Source organism: Larimichthys crocea, chromosome XIII (assembly GCF_000972845.2).
Source record: "Larimichthys crocea isolate SSNF chromosome XIII, L_crocea_2.0, whole genome shotgun sequence".
Classification (NCBI taxonomy): domain Eukaryota; kingdom Metazoa; phylum Chordata; class Actinopteri; family Sciaenidae; genus Larimichthys; species Larimichthys crocea.
Genome location: NC_040023.1, coordinates 17,137,256 through 17,159,399, shown reverse-complemented (window position 1 = coordinate 17,159,399; position 22,144 = coordinate 17,137,256). Strand labels below are relative to the sequence as shown.

Here is a 22,144-nt window from a genome sequence, read left to right as displayed (position 1 = left end):
TCGGACGGCTAAAAAAAGAAAAGAAGGCAAAATTATTCATTGAGGACATGAGGCAGGGAGTGAAGCGAGTGGTCCAGGCAGTAGCCAGAAATATATGCATGTGTGTGCGTTCAAAAACAAGAAACCTGTGGACTGAATCAGCAAAGCCTGTATGCCTGAAAAAGCTACCACATCTGACTGAGCACCACAAGGTGAACATTCATCTTAAGCGAATGGATTCAACACCAAAAGGGCAACATATAGTGCAGCTGTGGTGCATAATGTATTCTGCGTTTAAAAAACTGTCACAGACAAACAAACAAAGGCAGAACTACACTCCTGATCCCACTGAGGTGCGCCTATGGGACCGGACACCTCCATCTCGGCCTGTCACTACTTGTAGACAACAATAGACCTTACACCCTGTTTGTTATTGATGACAGAGCAGTGACCTTTCACCTCTGACCTCAAGGAGCAGACTTGACCTCCGGTTTGACCTCTTGGGACAGTTTAATGATACTGGGATACATCTAATGACCACTGGGCAGGAGAAAGGTCATTGATGAAAGGTCAAGAGCAGATGTCCCACAGCCATGGTGACCTCAGGAAGGGACTGGATCTACTGATTAACTGACCAGACAGTCAACTGAGGGAAGAGAAATAGCGCAGGGGAAGAAAAGCTGGGCCCCTGCTATCAAAGATTACAGGTTAGCGCTGCTCAGAGATCATTCAAAGGACACTTTCTGTTTGAAACATGAGTCTGGAATTAGAGGAGGACTGAAAGAGGGAGGGAGGGAAACAGCGGGATGGAGAGCATCAATGGTAAGATCTCTTTCAGGGGATCCACTGACTCCACTTAGTTTTCATAGATTGTTTGTTGACAACAGAGACAAACCTGAGACACGAGGAGAGAGTGAGGGGTCAGGGGGTGGATGAAGTATTGATACAACCAATTGTACACCTTATTTTAAGTATCAATACTAGCGTCAATAAGATTGATAACAAAAATAATCGATCCGCTTCATGTTAGATCACATTCTGAGCAACTCTTATTGGTTATCCTGGCCACCCAGTATTATTTAGTATTGGATTGGCCACCTCATAGGGACCTGCAACAAAGACCACTAAACCCCCTGAGTACCAGTGGTGATCTGACCTCCCTAAATTCTTTCCTCTTCTCTTATCATGATTTGTTTCTCTTGTATACTATTACTGCACAAACTATTTATTTTGTTGTATTTTCTTCTTAGAAATTTGAGTTCTAACACTAACAGAGAATGTAACTCAAGTAGATAAAGACACAATGTCACAGGGAGATGACAAATGTGTAAGTCTGAGGCAAATACTTCCCCGTAATCTGATATAGGTTAAACCTATACTTTTTATTCAGGTTGCTTTCATGAAGGCAGTAACCACGAGTGCTGATCCTTCTAAAATGTAGCTCAGTGTTGAGGACAACTACTGCAGCTTGTTGAGGCAGAACAAAGACAGAACATGGAGAAAGGTATGACAAAAATAAACTGCCACTGCATGAGATGTCTGTAGGCTTCCTGCTGTGGACCTCTGCGTAGGGCAGCTAACAGTTGCAGTGACAAACTGAAGTATGAAGGCATCTAACCTTCACACTTAAGTCTAACTTTGCTGCTACAGGTGTGACATGGCGGGGGTCCCGCCCATGTTTAGTCAAATACAGGGTTAAACTGTGGCTCTGCTGACATTACTATTCCTCTCTCATCTCCTTCTTCCTTTCTCTTTCATATCTCCCCTCTACTGTCCTCTCCTCCAGTCCTCTAATCTCTCTCTCTATTAGTAGTCTATTTACAGCGTATTCAGTCTGGGGTCTGCCAGCACTTACTGCTCTCCAGAGCTTTATCAAGCCACCGATAAACTCCACACACACATACATTTACATACAAACACACATGCATGCAAACGATTTTATGGAGAGGTTTTATAGAGTGTGTGTGTGTCTGCACAGGACATTCATACTTGTGTTTAAGTACATTTCCACAGGTATATAGCACATACAGCCTGAGTTTCTATGTGTTGTGGGTATGGATGTATATGTAAATGTGTGTATATATATATATATGTGTGTTTATATGCGTCCATTTTGCGTGTGTCCGTGCACATGTGTATATGTTATCAGCAGTGTCCCAGTGTGCTCGCCGAGGGCCAGTCTATTTAGTGTTCATAACAAAGCCTTTTACCGAGGCTCCAATCAGGATTAAACCCTTATCAGCACACACAGACCACAGGACACAGCCAGCGAGTGTGTGTGTGTGTGTGTGTGTGTGTGTGTGTTAGTGTGTGTGTGCGTGTGTGCCTGTGCCCGTGTGTGTGTGTGTGTGTGTGAGACAGTGGGGTGGGGGGTAAAGGGGATTATTTGCACGTGTATGTATTGTATACTGTGTAAGTGTATGTGTGTGTTTCTGTGCGTGTATGTGAATTTAATTTGATCATACAAACTCATGAGTGAACGTGTCACATTGGGACATTGTGTGTGTGCGTGTGTGTGTTTTAGATCTATGGCATCTATACTTGTGTGAGTCAGTAGACTCAAGTGTTGCAGTAAATATAAAACTCTGAAAGCACATTAAATCCAGATTCAAAGCTGGCTTCCCCCCTGTGGGTTAGATAATTATCATCACTGTGTGTGTGTCTGCGAGTGTGTTTGTGTGTGTGTGTGTGTGTGTGTGTGTGTGTGTGTGTGTNTGTGCGTGTGTGTGTGAGGTGGAGAGAGACAAAGAGAGTTGGATGACAAGATGAGTATAGACGTAAATGGCACGTATGGGGAGAAAGAAAGAAAGAAAGAAAGAAAGAAAGAAAGAAAGAAAGAAAGAAAGAAAGAAAGAAAGAAAGAAAGAAAATAAACATGTAACAATTTCTGAACATAAAAAAGTTGAATAGGAGCACAAACTCTGAATTGTAACCCGAACCGCCTCATAAAACATAAAACATCTTGGAACAGTTACTCTGTGATGCTCTATGTATTTTCATGTTCATGTTTATACAGAGGAGCTCAGCTCAGACAACTTAGAGACAATAAAGTTTTGTGCGTCTGTGCCTCTCATTGCTCATGGCTGCCGATCCGAAGAGGAATCTCGGCGGTACAACAGTCATCTTTGTTCTTTTCTAGGTCAAAGCTCAAAGATTTGATCTGAGGTCTAGGATCCTATAAGAGATACTATATACTGTAGGCCTTTATTATTATGATAACACTGCATCTTATTATGCAGATTACACTCATTAATATGCATGAGCCACACTGCCGCCAGGGAGGAGCCTGCGACAGACACAACAATGAGCTGGCAAAATTAGAGTAAACTGAATCTATGAATAAAAATTGGAGGCCACAGAGGATTATTTACCCCTGTCTGTCTGCTTACAGTGTGTACTGTACAATGAAGGTACGTGACCCACTATTAAAAAAACTAAAAGTGTTGAATCTCTGTTGCTCTCTTTGTGTTTTATGTCTTTTAGTTTAATCTGATTTATAGATTAATTTAAGTCAAACGGTAAAGTTATGTCTTTTCAATCAAACACATATTAGTCTCATATTGTAAATGTTCATATTGTGCTTTTCATACATTTAATGGCACTGTGTCTTGCTCTTTCATGGGGCATGACAGGAGTTATATAAGAAGAATGAATCACATCAGTGGAAAAAAAAGAATCCACAGAGGATAATTTAATATTGTCTGTTTACTCTGAATCTGCTGTGTGCGAAAAGTGCATTAACTTCTAATTAAAACAGGAAAAAAAACACAATTTTGAGAGAACCCCCAAAGAAGACAATCACTCAATTTAAAAATGTCCACAGGGCTTTTGCTTTTAAATAAGAATGTGTTTTCAGTGAAGCTGACTGATTAGATAAGCACTGAAATTCAGATATGTAAGAAAAACACAGTACATAGAGACACTCGTATTTCTTTGCTCTCTATGTGTGTGTCAGAAATCTGGAGTTGGAGTCCTTTAAGTTACATAACTCGCAAAAACTAAACAGCAGAACACAGTATATAAATACACAGTGAAAGCAAAATAAATACATTTACATGAGTAAATAATAATAATTGGAATGTAACAGTGGAATATACGTGGTTTTATTCAATAGATCAATGATGAACTGATTCTGTCAATATCTCAACACAAAACAGCATGTTTTTCTGCACATAAATGCAACTGTACCACAAAGGCAGAAGCCTCCTTTGGAAAACGATGATGAAGATTTAATGTGACACTTTCTGTCCGTGTGCTGCACCTGAGATGCCGTAAAGGTACATCAAAACAGAGTGAAAATTGGGTGGGCCATCACAGTGCATTTAGATATAGGAACAGAATTAGGCTGAAGTGAATCCATGAATAAATATCCGAGTCCTTAGAGGATCATTAACACCTGTCAGCCTGCTCGTAAGTACTACTGTATGCTAATGTGTTGTACATTTATGACCTGCTGGTAGCTTTTAAATGCAGAATAATGAAACTCAGGTGTATTGTGAAGCCACACAGACTGGATCAAAAGTCTGAAGAATATTTCTTGTCACATTCAGTCGTAGCATGATGGCCAAAAATCACTATCACATTAAACATTGATGAAGTGAATCTATGAATAAATATGTCTGCCTCTGTGGAGAATAATGTACAGTTAAAAATCCTGTGTATCCGCATGGTTTGTATTCTCATTTTGGAACAAACGAAACACTTGGCTTGTGATGCAGACTGGTGCTGATTCACTAAAATTGTGTTGTTTGGGGTAAAATTGTGCAAACGCTGTCTTTTATACTTGCAAACACACTGCCTTGTAGTGTGTCTTTAACTTAGAGGAGATACAGGACCAGTTAGGGGAGAGAAAAGAAAACAAGACAGGAGAAGATTAAACTCATATAATCTCCATGGAGGAACTGGGACATCGCGAGCCCCCAAACTCAACAAAACATAACACAATATGAATAAAACACAAATATATCTCAGGGGCATTTTCAAATTATGATTTCATCATAGGCACAAGCAACAACTTCAGCAGGAGAAGTGTTGGAGACGTGCAAATAAAAAGTATGAAAGACTGTATTAACGATACAGAAAACGAATAATGTGTCAGATTATAATCATTCTTCAGGGAGCCATAGTTGTGAGGTGTGGGTGTGAGAGTCGAAGAGGTGGTTTTCCCCAGCTCCCAACCTGATTATTAGTTATTAATTTATGGTAATCACATCAAATTGGCATATTCTTCACACACTGTCCTTGTTGCACATTGTTGAAAGACATCTTGGTGTTCTTATTTTATTATTTCCTAGATTTTGCAGGATGTATAAATGCTCAATAAATCAGTGTCTCAATGTTTTCAAATCAAAGTGTGCACTCTAAGTGGCACGAGTGATGTTCATTCTCCTCCGAACAGCTTCTAGAGGTCCAACACTCAAAGAGTCTGAACTATTCAAGTGAGGAGAAGCTATCAAGTTATCAGCGTCTGTGCATGTGTGCTTGTTTGTTTTAATGAGCATCTGTCAGTACAGACCTGATAACCATGGTAACACCCAAGGTGATTTTCTGCCCATGTTCACAGAAGCTCTGAGGCTCTACAGCGAGGTCAACATCTGGGCAAGAAGAACAACTGTCACACCCTGCAACACTTTCATCACTGATTAAAATGTTGAAACAGAGGCACACTGCTATCTGTAACACTGGTAGTGCTGGTAGGGATGGGCGGTATTTCTGTTAAATACATTTAAAATACGCATATTTTGTAGTTTAATTTGGGACATTTACAATGAATGTTTTTTTAATCTTTTGTCAAAATACATGTTTGATGTATTTTTGCTCTTCTCTGAGTACTGTATAGTTGACTGTTTTAGATGACGGACACTAAATAAACGTCATCAGCTGTGAGGGAAAAAGTCTTTTCCTTTTGACTTCCAATTTTCCTATTATTTTTTACCACACATGGAGAGTGCATGTGCTGTATGAATGCTTGCTTCCATCCATTACCATTATGCAATTATTAGTTGGTTCATCGAGATAAGCAGCAGTTAGTGCCACTTCTCAGGTGCCGTTAAACAACAGCAGGAGTGGAGTAGGGCACGGCAAGATGACGTAATTAAATGAGTGAACAATGTAGAAAACACAGCAGAAATATGGCATCTATTTCAGATTTGTTTCATGTATTAATTTGAGCAACATTATGTTACCTTCTTACTTAACTTCTTAACTTGACGTGATGTCACTGCTTGAAACCTGAGCTTAAATCAGGGAGTAACAGTCTAACAGCAGTCAGATCAAGTCAAGTCTCTTGTGTTTAAAACAGTGTACAGAAAATGATAACTTTTCTCAGTATTGACTGATGTACTACAGAGATTGTAGACAATTGTGTAAATGCTTATACCTGATAAATGATTATGTTGTGTAAGTGCTTATTGTTCTCTAGTAAATACTGTTGATCCGTTTTCTCTGCAGATACATGTGGCTGTACGGTTGTGTGTGTGTGTGTGTGTGTGTGTGTGTGTGTGTGTGTGTGTGTGCAGGTCACGTAGAATCTGTGTGAGAGTGGGGATTTGGTTGTGGAAGGTGGTTGTCTTTATTTGGACACCTGTGTGACAAGCACCAGCCCCTGCCCCTGGAGATGGAAACGGATGCTGTGTATGTATGTGTATGTGTGTGTGTGTGTGTGGTAGGGGTAGGGTAATGTGTGTTAGTTTTGTATGTGTCTATGTGTGTAAATGTGTTTCTATTCGTCCATTTAAGTGAACAACACAGAATGTATGTCAGTTTGAAACATCGCAGGGGACAGAGTGTGTTATCCCGAGGCCCCAAAGGTATGTGTGTGTGTGTGTGTGTGCATGTGTGTGTGTGGTGCACAGAGGCGTGACTGAGCCAGAGGCAAAGGAAGGTCACCTCACGTGCACGGCTCAGTGGAACAGTGCCTGGCAAATGTGCACGAGAAGCCAAGCACCAGCAGTCTCCCAAGGACAACAAAGTGCTTATCCAGGAGAAAAAAAGAAGAAGGCTGTAGAGCTCTCTGATCACACACACACACACACACACACACACACTCAGTATTCAGTATATACGCTCAGATGCATGGACATAAAAAGAAAAACAAGCCTCTTAACTTGTGCATGCATGCACACAGTTGAAATGTCTTTCTCCTTGTCTCTATGTCATTCTGTCTCTACCGCTCTCACATTCACAGTAATCTATCGGTGCTGTGTGTCACTGCTGCAATGTCAACAACACAATTACATTTAATACAGTTAAATCCACATTATGTAAGAATTTGTATTTTTTTATATATATCTTTGCAAACAGCCAAACATCAAGCAGGTGCAACTACACAGTCAGTCGGCTTATATTACTTACTAGTCCAACAGCAAGAAGCCAAGCTCAGTGTCTGTCTGTCAGCCTTTTATTTCATGAAGCTCTTGCCAATGACCAAAAGCCAGTCCCAGATTTAGCCTCGTCCAGCAGCCTCTGGCTTAGTCACTTTCACCTTTTTCTCTTTTTGGCCTCCGCTGTTAACTTTCTGTTCAGTTTTTTCGCCTTTGCTATTAGCTCCACTGATGAGCCTGGTTCAGCTGTGATTCTGGTATGACACTCTCTGCCAGCATCCCCTTCCCAGGCCTGAACACCTCCTCCTACCAGCAGTCCAGAGCTCTTGTGCTACCAATATGAAGTCAGACAGCACACCAGTGCTCTGAGCGCCCAGTCAGTCACGTTGCAGCTAGCTGCAGCAGTTTATTTTAGTGTCCATCAGGAAACTCTGTAAAGAGACAGTTGAGGTGGAGTAGCTGGAGAACATCAGAGGGAAAACCAGAAAACACTTTCTGTAACATAAAGTTACCAAAGTTACATAGTACAAAGTGTAACAGGTGTACAGGCGCAAATTAGGAATGAAAGGAGCATCGTTCACCTGATTACAAATCAGTGTAGCATTGAGATATCTGAACAGAAACCACAGGTTTAAATAATACAATTAATCATGGCTGAGTAAAAATACCTGCAAATTCTCCATTCCAGCTCTTTATTTGTTTTATTCATATTTATTAATTCAAACATAGTTGAAATAGACACATTTCTTTTAACATCAACATCCATAAATCTCCTCCACACACAGCTACACCTCTTCAGATCCATGATAAAATAAAATAAAAAGGCCAAATAACAAAAATAGATATGGGACATCCTGGGTGCCTCATGGCCACATGCCTACAATGTCACCAGTTCAATACAAGCCGTGGGGCCCTTTGTTGCTTATCATACTCTTTTTCTCCTCATGTTTCATGTTTTAATCTCAGTTGTCACTATTTAATAAAGACAAAATGTCAAAAAAGCACACATTTAAATAAAGGTTAAATATTAATATCCAATGTGTGTCAGAGGGCTCTATATACAGAAATGTATTATAATATATATAACAATGTTTTCATTAGTGTATGTTTTTGTACCTTAAAATGGACTTTCTAGAATGGGTTTAAGGTTTTTAAGCAGGTTTTGATGTCATGTTATAAATCACCAAAATGTTTAAACTATTTTGAGATTCAGTTTACTGTTTAATTATTATTTCTGTGAATTTTTATTTCCTTGCTTGGGCATGTAAATGCTGCTTCAAAGCCTTTAATGAAGGCAGGATTTTTTTTTTTTTTAATTGGGGGTAGGAAAATAGTACTTTTTTTTTTTTGTTGAACTAAAAGTCATCAATGAGCCATAAAATCAGTCAGTAATATTTCCTGCATGTTGATACACCACCCCATCCAAACATTGTAACTCACATTTTCAATTTGAGCATTAAAAAGCATTTTGTTGCTTGACTGAGGAGATTCTTAGCTTAACTGGGCCTGAGACTCTAAATATAACTTGTTCGTAACTGGTTATACCAGATAGGAGTTCCTGCCAGTGCTCACAGTAAATAATGAACGTGTAACTGATTTTCATTGTCGCACAATATCTCTACAGCTTGTTAGTGTTGCCACCTGGCACCATAGTTTGTCATCAGTAAATTCTCAGTTATAATACCCTTCATACACAGAGCCAGGCTTTTAGTCAGAGGTGCATTAAACATCTCAGTCTCCCTTTTTTTTTCAGTAAGTATAAGTGTCATATAACAACTTTCTATTTCCGTGCAGAACCTTGTTTTGTACAGTAAGTGGAGCTGTCCATTGCCTGCAACCCTCTTCACTCTTCTCTCTGCCATCGGTGGTTCAGCTGTTGTTTCTCATTATAAAAACCACCTTATTGTGTTTCTTATTATCCCAAGCTGCTCCAAGCAACCAGTACTCTGTGCATCTGTGTGTGTGTAAGTGCGTGTGTGTGTGTGTGTGTGTGTGTGTGTGTGTGTGCGTGCGTGCGTGCGTGTGTGTGTACAGTAGCTGCCAAATGGAGTCTTTATTTGCCTCCAACCTTCTCTCTCTCCCTCTCCCTCTCTCTCTCTCTCTTCTCAGGTGTTTGTCTGTTCTGTCCCCTCATTATAAAACCACTTTATCCCCTTCTCCCCCTTCTCTTCTTCCCATCTCTTTCTTTCACCCCCTCCCATCTCCTTCCCCTTTATTCTCTGCCTCCTTTTCTTCACTACCCCTCCCCTCCCCGCTCCTTGTCTTTACCTTTCTCTCACTCATTATCCAACAGCTTGAAGCAACCAGTCAGCCATATGTGAGTGAAAACTGTCACCTCACACTGTTAGCTTGTATTATATTGAGACTGCTCTTTGCCTTAAACTTTGCCCTAAACCTTTGGCTATTTCTGTTCTTTTTAACAGTAAAACTAATTAACCGAGCAGCTCGCAGCGAGCATTCAGCCATATGTGAATGTATCTCATAATTCTAGCTGGTTTTGAACTCGTGTTTGCCTTCACATCTTTTATATTGTGTTTTTTCCCCCACCTCGGTATAACTAATTAGTGAAAGAGCTCACCATCAGCCATGTGTGAAGCCTGTTTGGTAGCCTTGTTTGGACTAAAGCTGTGCTGGCCACAAGCTATATTTCCACAGTCCTTCATTAAAGGATACCATTCTGAATTTTACATTTAATCCGTTTTTATTTCTATGTGTCATGAAGCTGCTGTAATTAATCTTTATTTATAAACTATGGTAAAAATGATTTCATGTGAAATGTTAGCACTAGACTAGGAGTCATTTTAATGACTGTTTTGGTTTTGCAGCCCACAATTTTTGGTTCACTCCGACCACTCTGATCAGAGAGGAAGTTGTTTTCATCAGAAAACGCTCTGATAAATTCACTGTTCGTTACCTGCTCAGCACCAAACAGCCGACATGTTGGCAACTATAGTGAACACAATGGATTTAGCAATTAAATATTTCTGTCAGGACTCGGACTGAAAGTCCAGAAATATAACCCAAATAAATACAAATTTTGCTCCATGTCTGAATAAGTTCATGTTTGGTAACATTTTTACCTTAACAACAACAACAAGGAGAAAATATATCCGTGTTGTAATTACAGCTTGTTGTGCTGTCTCCAAGGGGTCAATCAATGCAAATATAATCATATATTTCTGACATTAAATAATTCTATAGTATTGTAGGAGCCGAAGCATGTGTATATAGTTTGAATTGTTTATTTGTTTAGATCACACGCTATCACACACACCAGTCAAGTATTACACTGTAAGCTAATAAAGTTGTTTTTTTCACTAAAAATGTCATTAATCTTTTCTGTATTTCCCATTAAAGAAGAATCCAGAGAGAAAAAATTATTTTACCCAACTGATGTGAGCAGTATGAGTTTATGTACTTGAAAACACCCTTGTGACAGCTCTCAGTCAGTTATTTTGGAGGTGTAGGAGAAAACCATTGTCATTGATTGTTAATTTAATTCAGATTTGACAGTTCGTCCTCTGACAGAGTCACTCAAGTGAAACTGTCTTTCAGTTCACTTCTACTCAGGTTAACAAGATGATTCTATTTCTTAAACAAGCAAGTCAGCAGTCTTTGTAAAACGGCCACTCCACAACGATGACAACGCTATAATTCACTTCCTGTGTCCCAGAGGGTCAAGCGTGACTCGATCCAATCAGAAACCATGCCAATTAGACGCCTCAACTGGCACTTAATTACGACTCTGAAGAGGCTGATGGGCCATTAATTAGTAGGACATTAACGGGACTGATTGTTCATTAACAGCAGAGCATATTAGAGGAGATAAGACCCGATTGTAATGGACTCTGGTGGAGGAGAAAGGCTGAATCTCCAATAGAATTAGATGACCTGCTATGGCAGTCAAGTCTGGGATATTAATGTTAACAATGGCCATTAAAGAGGAATAGTGCTTACTTTTGATGTTTAGTGTGTCACTCATATGGCTGAGGTCTTTATTAGTGCCATAGACTGTAGATAATTAGTGGACAGAGCATCCAAGTCTGTGAAGTGAGGACATTGTGAAAGTGTCTTAAACCTGCAGGGGGCAGCTCAATTGGCTGCAGCAATAAGGTCTGATTGGATGGACCCTTCTCCCCCATTGATTCATTACATCAGCAAACAGTCTCCTCATGAGTTTATGGTCTTAATCTCTAAAGTCTTCTTCTTTCATACAGCATGACTTTCTTTGTAAATTATAGTCCCATTCAGAGTAAAATAGACGATGAAGCAGGGCATGGCTATGTTGCCATTGGCAAGTTATTCTCAGTGAGTTCACCCAGCACAACACAAAACTCAATCAAGCTATAAAACTGAAATTTGAAACAAGATTCTGTTACTGCATTACCTGTTTTTCTCCTCAGATGTTTTCCGAAACATATTTTAGTTCAGCTGTGATAAGAGCAAGATTTGGACCAGACTGGCCCCCATTTTAGAAAAATGCTAATGTGTACTGTAGTGTCATGATACTCACCAACATAGTATGTACAGGGTTAAGGTTGGGAAATGTCATACTCTACCCAGCAGGGGGTGTGCTGATGCGGTAAGATTGAAGGTTTGATTTTGGCCGTCCTGATCTATCTTGGCCTGGTCTCTGTCAGTCCGTTGTAGAGGATCCCTGGGGAAGGAATGTTCTAACATCTCTGACTCTTCATTTCACGCTTCATTTACCATCACACTCTCCCAAAACACTAACTGTGCTTCTGAATGTGTGTGTGTGTGGGTATGTGTGTGTGTGTGTGTGTGTGTGTGTGTGTGTGTGTGTGTGTGTGTNGTGTGTGTGTGTGTGTGTGTGTGTGTGTGTGTGTGTGTGTGTGTGTGTGTGTGTGTGTGTGTGTGTTCAGGGTTGTTCTTTCTCTCCATATACACGGGCCAGAGCTCTTATGTACAGTGATATGGATGGATGAAAGGTTTTGACACACACTCACAGACAGACTAAGCCTGTAACTGTTTAACTTCTAAAGTCAATGCAATTACCTCTTTACTCTCTGTAGTGTGTGAATATGGCAAAGAGACATGCAGTAAATGTGTGTGTGTCTGTGTGGTGTGTGAGGGGAGTAGTTATTGGAGACACTGTAGCTCCTAAAGCCCCTCAGCATCAATATAAACTTTCCCTACAGCTACAGTGTAGAGGATTTCACAGCAAGGTGGTGCTTTTTTTATTGTTGTTTTGCAATATAAAATATATATATGAGTTTTGATACTCCTGTTTATGTATAAATGTATTGATTTACGTAAAATATAATGGCCTTAAAATCAGTATTATACACACCATGAGGAAAGAGAAAATTTACAAGTTCATTCAAAGTCATCCAAGATTATATTTCCAGTCAGCAGTTGAGGCAAACACACAACAGCCCTCAGACTTTAAATTGGCTTTTGGAGCCGAGTTGGTGATAAAATATCAGGTCTGAGACACAGGTTCAAAGATACACACGAACAACACACACAGACACCATCATGAATTGTTGGACACTATCATTACACACACACACACATACACACAGAAACGCACCATGGTAGGTATGAATAGATGGTCTGTCTTGGATCAGTGAGATTGGTTCCATCTGTTGTGGAGAAGGTTGCAGGGTCACATCCCTCCTATTACCTCTCTCTCTGTCTGTGGTGACACTTTATTCACCTGGATGTACATAGGTCTGGCAGCATGCGATGGATGGAGCTAATCTTTGCAACAGAGAGAGATGGGGAGGCACGGATAGATAGATAGATAGATAGATAGATAGATAGATAGATAGATAGTGTCTACAAGTGCAGCAGATATCTTCTATATCTAATTTTCCACCTGCATGAGGAAAAGTATTTTCTCTGTCCGGTTGAAGAACAGAGCAGTACGTAGTATTTTTGTGATATATAAGGGTGTAAATGCAAATGTCACCATTTCTACAGTAATATGTACAAAAATAGTTTTTGTGGTGGTTGAGGAACGTGCTAAAATACCCTTGTACCTCGAACAGGCTTAGCGGGAAGTCAACACATAATGTAATAATAGCAGTGTCTGTTATTTTCTACAGGAAACAGTCACAGTAGGTGACCTTTACACATATAAAGAGGCCTGAACCACTACCCCCACTGCTCTCCACAGAAACAGAGCATGCATATGAGTGCTGGGCAAAGAGAGAAGGCAGGCGATGACACAAACATACAAGGAGAGAGAAACAGATAGGCTGACAGAAGTCTTATCAATCAAAGACCGAAGCAGAGTGCTAATCCTCCAGCCAACAGAGATAGAAGAAGAGCCAGGTGAGGAGAGAGAAGACAGGAAAGGTGAGGAGGAGAGATAGGAGCAGACAGAACAGGAAAATGGAGAGAAGGAGGACGGAGAGGAGACGCTGAATGTGGCCCATTGAAGGACAATCATTGTCTATCAACATGAAGAATTACCTTACTCTCTGTCCCTTATGCCTACATGTGAGCGCACATACACACACAGAGGAACAAGTTGACCTGTGAGGGAACACTGATGGAATCTTCAGTGGGATTAACAGGGATTTAGCCCAGTGTAATGATATCTGAATGAGTTGATTAGCTATCTGATGACACTTTGCTGTTTGACCTCTACAGCCCAATAACAACTGGTAACTCATCACATTCTCTCAGGCTGCATTCAAACAGGGAGAGAGAGAAAAAAATGAAGAACTCCTTGAGGCAACGATCTGTGTTTTTTTTCTCCGCTAAATGAACCATGAAACTGTGTCACTGTGTGGGCAGTCATGCTATGATCAGTTATGGTTAAACATCAGTTTTTATGTGGTTTGTACCTGTTAAGACGGGGATAAAAACGTGCGATGGTGATGAAGTACGACCATGAAGGGAGGTGAAGGGCAAAGGCTTCCCTAGAAGACAAAAGTACAAAAGAACAAAGATGGTTACGAGCAGTGATTAAAGAAGCCACACATATTAGGACATGGTGAGGATGTTGAAGGAAAATGGGAGAGGAGAAATAGCTTCCTAAGCATCACTGGTGCTTGGCCTCATGATACAGTACACGGAGGGTAAATCTTTAAAGGAATAGTTTGACTATTTTAAGTTAGATCATAAGATTAATCCACTTTCTTATCTGTATGTTAATATGAGGGTAGAGTCATCAAATGGTCAGTTTAGCTTAGCATAAAGACTGAAACAGGGGGCACCTAACCTGACCTCTGTCCTACCAAAACTTTCAAAGCTCACTAACTAACATTAAAATTACATCTTTGTTTAATCGGTACAAGAACTAAAGTAAAAGGGAAAAGGTTATGGCTTGTATAGGGAGTTATGTACCAGATTATTTCTTGACCAAGCACGGTCATTTCTTGGAGTATCTGGTTGCCTGGCATCTTCACAATGATGACAAGACAATTTAAGTTAATAGTTGCTTAACCAAAAAAATATGCTATAGTAATAATCAAACGATCAGACTTCCTCCACCAGCCCAAAGAGGGGTTCATTGATTTTAAATTGGTTGTTTGCTTCTATGTATCAGCCCTGTCATGAACTAGCAATTTGTCAAAGGTGTACTTCTAATTAAAAAACAAGTAAAAGCCACACAGACCTGAATATAAAATACACAAAAAATATATAAAATACATAAAAAATGTAATATAATGTAAATAATGTCATATAAATGGGCATAACATATGCTAAAACCTACCACACACAATACAATAAATGTAAATTGATAGCATATTATAATACCTGGAGTATATCAAGCTACATGCAGTACAATCATCAGTGCTTAAAACACAATCAATCAATCAATCAATCAGTTTTTATTTGTCAATTTCTTCACATGTACTCATTCTCATTATCACTCACTAGTTGCCATATTAAAGACTCATTATGAACTGATACATGAGCATTTAGCAGTGATGACATGAGAGACTAAGAAATTGATCACACAGTTAGACCTGCCTGTGTTACTCTAAATCTCTGTCCAGAGGAAAGAGAATTATTGCATTTATGTAGGCCCATTGTCCACTGGTAGCTACGTGTCCTGGTGTGTGCTGAATACCAGGTGGTTCAAAAATATGGAGTGGTGGTGCAGGGAGAGTCCTTCTGGCGTCTCTAGGCAGATCTGTGCCGGCTGTTCAGAACTTGATTTAGATTTCAGTTGCTCGCCTCCCATCTCTAACAGAGGTTATGTGAGGATGGTGCATACTGGCATTTAAGAACACATGGAGCACTGCCCTCCTTTAACATCTACCTGCACATTACCATTTGCTCAAGAGAAAAAAAAGTGAATGTGACTGGTGTGAGGAGCTTTAGTTTTGTTGACTCCTAGATGTCACTGCATGCATTAACTTTAACTTTTGTGAGCTTGGTCTTTGTTTGTATGCAGCCTATTGGGAGATCATTGTCAAATAAAGTTCAAAATCTGATCATTCTACATGTGTCTAAATCTCATCGCTATCTTTAGCAAGGTGTTCAGTGTCATGCTGAAGCTACTGCAGAACTGAAGACATTGTGAGACAAAGATCTGCACACAAAATGAAGAGCTCCCAGCTATTTTAATTGTCAGATCTGACAATGCCTGATGAAAATCTCCATTGATCTGAGCCAAATTGATGGGAGCTACTGGTACTTTGTGCAGATCATGTGTCAGATTCTTGCTTTTAGTTTGCTTTTAGGTGCAGTACCTGGACAGAGTGTTTTTACTTTTATTTTTTACTTTTACCAGAAACATTGTGCTTGAAAGCAGTGGACATTTATACAGTGAAGTAGCATCAAACAAATTCAATTGTTATGTCTTTGTTAACAGGGTGCAAAGAAGTTCACTATGCTACTTCTGCTGCTCCAATAGGTCAAAAACATAAATATGAAAGTTCCCCTGCTGGCTCAGCAGGCACTGGAGTTTATTGATCAGCTCACCAGAGCTGGTGGTACAGTCCATTTCTCTGACTTGACATTTGAGGATAGTTCTCGTGAATTTTTCTCATATATTTTTAAGAAGTCAAACATGTCAGATGAACAATGTAATATGGCTTCTATCAGCGGCTTTTCTCCAACTCGTTGTGAAAGGCTTGTGCTCATGCTTGTCCACGCGCTAATGTGTCTACCAAATACATCTGCAGAGGCTAAATTTGTCCAATGATGATGCTTTTGTTGCTCTATGTATATAGTCAGTGGGTACACTGACACAGGCAAAAAGCAGTCCTGAAAAAACTGCATGTCGTGGGTAGTGAAAGAAACTATATAATTACTGTCTATAGCCATTATACTGCACAGATGCCATTTCCATCATCACTAAAATGTGACAGTGACAAAAACCCGCGGGCAGGCAGGACCTAAATGAGCACCGAGATGACATTAGTTCACAGAGTGCATCTCCCCAGTGTCAGAGAAACTTGCCTGCAGAAGTTCAGCAAAGTATACATTGGAAAACAAAATCGACAGAGGAGTGACTCATTGATTTCAGCTAAGTTGGTGTGTGCGTTTTCTTGGGAAATGCAGCAGGTGCCAACTCCTCCATCAAAGGAAGATGAGCCATTTTATGCACACACAATCAATTCTTAATGATGGTTATTACATGACTGAACTGTAATCCTTAATTACCTGCATTCATTTCTGTCCACATACAAAAAATAGTGATAATGTTACCATAATTAATAATTGTCATCAGGATGTTTAAATCAGTAATTTTATTATAACATATGTATATGGTCACTTTTATGAAGGCATACTAAAGGCTAAACTAACAGTATTTATAATATTTATGATGTCAATTATAATAATTACATTTTTATTCAGCCTGTTCACTTGATTATAGACAGCCTTTCATTAGTTGGTAGTATTTATTAATCACCTGCTGATGTGTGGAAGTGAATAAATCCCAGACTTTGCTCAGAAACTGACATGCTCATGCGACCTGACTGCCTCACTGTGGGATTGAGACACTAAACAGATTCAGCGAGGTTGGATGGCACAATGAGCAGAGCTCTGGCACCTCCAGGTGGTGACAAAGAGTGACTGCAAAGACAGGTGTACCTACAGGATCTGTTGGCTTCAGAATGAGTGAAAAACTGGCTCATACACTGCTGTGTTTCCATTTATCTTAGAGTCAACCCAGTTAAGCAGACATATGTGATAAATGACATGTATGAGCCACGTATACTACAGGTTTGTATCACTACACGCTCAAAGACTTTTAATAATAATGTCCATTCCTTAAATCCTAACTCTTACCTGATCCTGACTTTAAACATTGCCCTAAAAACAAACAGACAAACTACCCCTGCATACTTTCTTGGGTGGACAAAGGTGCAAAGATGCCCCGAAATGTAAAAGTGCATACACACATGCTTGCATACACACACAGACACACTCTAGTGGGTCGTGTGCTTGGGTAGCAGAAAGCCCTGGCATCGTTCATTAATCACTATGTTGAGGTTTTGATGCCACAGCAGGAATGGAAATGCTGGTCTGACTCTCATAGATATACTATACTGCCTCCATCAGCTTCACAAAAAGTCCAGAGCTGGGAGAAGTTAACACTCAGGCGTGTGTGAGACTCATTTGCAGAAATACTAATGTTTGTACTTCGGCAATATATATAATGTAACAATATCACTCATTTATGTGTTTCTACTAGACTGGATCTTGTAGCATAGATGAATATACTGCAGTTAGATCAATTCATTGTTTCTGTCTTAGTCTTCATGAGATTTGTTGATAATAAAACAAATATAGATTTTCACCAGCCTTATCTGTAAAAGTAAATATATTACCTTATTGCTCTTTATTGGTAAAATATACAGCTGACCTATTGCAAACACAGATTGCTGTGTAGTGTGTATTTTAGAAACAAAGCAGTGGTGTATGCTATTATTATAATAGCCCCAGCTGCGTTATATCATATTGTCTTGCCACATGATCATAAAGAAACATGACACTAGACAATATCAGCATACATATTACCCAGCAGTCATCATTGTATACTTGTATATGACAAAAATACCAAAGAAAATATGAAATTATTAATTTAATTTAAGTTTTTGCTGATTTCCATTAAATTTCTAAATGTGAATCTAAATTGCTCACAAGAGTCGGTTCTCTGCCCACTACACTGTTGGAGGGCCTTCTTTGTCTACAGGCCCCAGTACACAACCGCACCACCTGCATTATCCGAAACAAACCATCAAGGAAGTGGCAAAGAAGCTTTATTTAGACTGGCAAGTGCATCTCCCTATCTCAGCATGACTCATAGCTCACTGGTTAGAAAGGATGTAGGTTTGATTTTTATTCAAGCTCCTTACTGACTGCGCCGGTGCCTTTATTCTTAGTTTTTGCATAATAGGAATCATTCACATGAGAAATGTGCGGGTCCTCATTCATCAAGTTTGTGAAAAAAAAAGAAAAGAAAGAGCATAAAATATACCATGTAAATGATCCTACATGCCTGCCATGTGTGATTAATGAGACGTCCTCACTCTACCAGTCGGAGAGCAAATCATACATCAAATGCAGCTGTGGAATTAAAACCATGTGGAACCAATTCTACATTTACATATGACACATGTGAAATTAGGCCTGCTTGGTGACTCTTGGCCCAGCTATATTTGCATAGCTTACGTACAGCAGGCTACCACGTATAACAGAAAATCCATTCAAACAGCTAACTACAGTAGAAGGTTTGTGTGCTTTGGTTTAAATGGAGTGTATTATGTCAAAGTCCAACAAGTGCGATTAAAGGTTGTATATAAGAAAGATCTGATGAAAAAGACTCACACTGAAATCAAACACAAAATTAAAGTTAGCTTTAATGAGATCCATATAATAAAAGTAACTGACAGTCAATCTGAAATGGACAAACTTCTTCCACAGCTTTTTAACTTTTCTCTACCCCAACATGACACCGCTGGAAACAGATGTCCTACTACAATGGGACATCCTACTGTAGCAGTAATGCAACAAAAGAGCTCCCAAACTTATCCCATGTGGGAAGTGGATTTTAACATATAAGCAAATAGTATCTTATTGCTGACTTTTTAAAAGGTCCAGTGTGTAAGATTTAGGAGTATTTATTGGTAGGAATGGAATACAATATTCTATAATAACCTGAAAATATTAAGTGTGATGTTTTCATTGTCTTAAAATGAGCCCTTTATATCTACAGTGAGAGCGGGTCCTCATCCATGGAGTCTGCAATTTGCCTTTTCTGTACAGAAGCCCAGAACAGACAAACCAAACACTGGTCTAGATATGGCATTTTGCTTTTTTAATGTAAATTTAGCTTCAAGCGTTTTTCCTAAGCTTGTGAGGAAAGGGTAAGACGTGGGAGAGTATTCATTTGGTGTCAATCTGCAACTTCACTGCTGGACCTTTAAAGTAATTCTTTCTGATATATCGTCCATCCGGAAAAAAAACAAGGATTTTACATTTGTTTCATTCATTTTGTCATACAGTAACAATTATGACTCGGATTGTCTTCTTAAAGACAGCAGTGCAAATGTTTAGGCTGTGAGCTCCAGTCCTTTCCTTTGATGCCTCTCTGCGAGCATCCTGTGCTCCGAGTCCCCAGGCTGGCCCAAAAGCTTCCAACACAGAGGTGAGTTCAATTCTGGTTTGAAACTGTTTCAGGTTTTAAGCCTTGCTCAGCTGTCACGGTACGATGCAAGTTGCCTTTCGAAGGGCCAGGTAGCCGGTAACTACATCAGTGGGGAGGAGGCGGATGTAGGAGAACTCCTCAGAGGATGTGAAGCGTAGCTTTGTCTGAGGGTCTGTGTAGTTTGCCTGAGGAAAGACACAAGAGAGTATTCACTGTGTGCTTTATTCAAGACTTAGAGGTATTTTTTCTCTGTAGTACAGTGAGGATTTTAGCAACGTGATTACTCACAGGGAGTCCAGAGATGTCAGAGTATTTCTTGGTTGGCTTCAAGGAGGGAGGGGCGTCGATGTTGTAGTCTGTGAACACAGAAAGGTCATAAATTGATACGACTGATAAAAACTGTACTACTAAGAGCATTTCTTGTAAAAGTGATGATGACTGCAATTTTACATTCAAGGTTATAATATTATACACCTTTGACCTACAGCAAAGACAACATTACAGGTGAGACAAAATCATTAAAATCCATCTAACAGAAACAAACGTAATGTTTTGAATGAACAGTTTCTTTACACAACTCACTATTAGTGAGGTTTAGTTCATAAAATAATCGAAATAATTGGCAGATTAAAGTCAGTAATATGTAATTTTGCTCTAAAATGGCAAACTTTGAATGTAAAAATTGGTATACGTGTTAAAATGAATAAAATATGAGCAGAAATGTGGTCAAATTTTGAATATACAAAAACTTACAGTTGGGATCATTCAGCTTCCAGGGTAAAGTCCGCTCCAAAGCCAGAATCTGTTTGAGATTCTTCCAGGTCCGGTTCTTTTTACCTGCTGCTGCTCCACCGATCCCAGAATGCTGCCATGATTAAGAGAGCCAAAAAGGGGTGCACATATTGAGAGGAAAGCAACAGAAACATAGACAAATTTTATCCCAGATGGACACAGACGCTCACCATAAATGTAGGGTCTTTGAACGGTGGAGGTTTTGCCGTGGACTCGGCGGTGGCAGTTGGACCGCTGTCAGCTGTTCCCACTGCCTTCACCTCAGCCACAGACTCCACGGCTGTTATCTGATGAGACATGAAAAACCACTTCAGACTTTTAAGGTGCTTATTTTACATGTTGAATGTAAACAGTAAACCTGTGTAACCTGAACCATGAAGATACAATTTAGATCTAGTTGAAAAACAAAACAAAACAACAACAAAAAATTGGGAGAGTTTTATATATAAATAACCACCAGTAAAGCTTTAATTAGTTATTATGGTCTCACCTTGTTTCAGATTTTACACTGAGCTGTTAAATTTACATCTGCCTTTGTATCAGAAACTATTATTGGAATAAATCTGCATCTATTTAGATAATTAATAATTGATAACACTGAAAAACTCTCTGCTTCCAGCTTCTCAAATGTGAAGATTTGTTGCTTTTCTTTCTCAAATATGCTTATGAGTACACTAATCTTTGGGATTAGTACTGGTTGGATAAAACTAACCATGTGACAACTATAATGAGTATTCTTTATTTTTTCCCCCTCATTTCCTGACATTCAGTTAATGAAAAATAATCTGCTGATTGTTCGGTAATGAAAATAATATTTGCAACCTTACTTTTTTTTTTGCATTGCATATTTTCTTGCATTAACTTGCACACTTCATTTATAGAGTAGAAATCAGGCTGTGTTTGTGTTTTGCTGTCAGTAACTCTAGTTACAGTTATCTTTACCATGCAGACAGAAACAACCGGTAACATTACTGTTTACTGAATAGCCCACATAATAAATAGTGCAAATAATTCATATAGATACTAAAGTAATCAGATTACCTGTGTCTGTGTCTGTGTTGTTGGTGTCACTGTCAGCTGTCCTTTCTTCTTCTTGCCGCTGTTGCTGCTCCCGGTCGCCTGCGGAGCGGCACACACCGCCGGACTACCGGGACGTTTCTTCCCCCGGACAGCTGGCTGTGCAGGGCTGGCTGCTGCCGGCTGAGCTCTGACGGTGATGGGCATCTGAGATGCCATTTTCGGCGAGCGAAGCGGCTGTAATATACGATGTAAACGCAGCTTTCTCCTTCTCGACACTAAGCATTAGCCTACCACTATCCGGATTGAAAACACCGCTTCACCCGGATGTGGAAGTATTTAACTTCCGGTGATATAATTTTACGAAATAGTTTATCAATTACTTTATATTTTAATTTCTTTGTACTGTCATTTTTTCTTTATAATTTGTGTATTTTAAATACTTTTTTCA

The 22,144-nt window shown here is 39.5% G+C and overlaps 1 protein-coding gene across 1 annotated transcript; it reads right to left on the bottom strand.

The window, feature by feature from the left end:
* Positions 1-19,078: 19,078 nt before the first annotated feature.
* On the bottom strand, positions 19,079-22,027 carry ino80c (INO80 complex subunit C). The gene is made up of 5 exons (XM_027286012.1): positions 21,727-22,027; positions 20,847-20,966; positions 20,638-20,749; positions 20,173-20,240; positions 19,079-20,069 (listed from the first exon to the last, which is right to left on the bottom strand). Exons 1-5 carry the CDS (start codon positions 21,910-21,912, stop codon positions 19,938-19,940), a joined length of 618 nt encoding a protein of 205 aa, XP_027141813.1. The 5' UTR covers positions 21,913-22,027; the 3' UTR covers positions 19,079-19,937.
* Between the last annotated feature and the right edge of the window lie 117 nt (positions 22,028-22,144).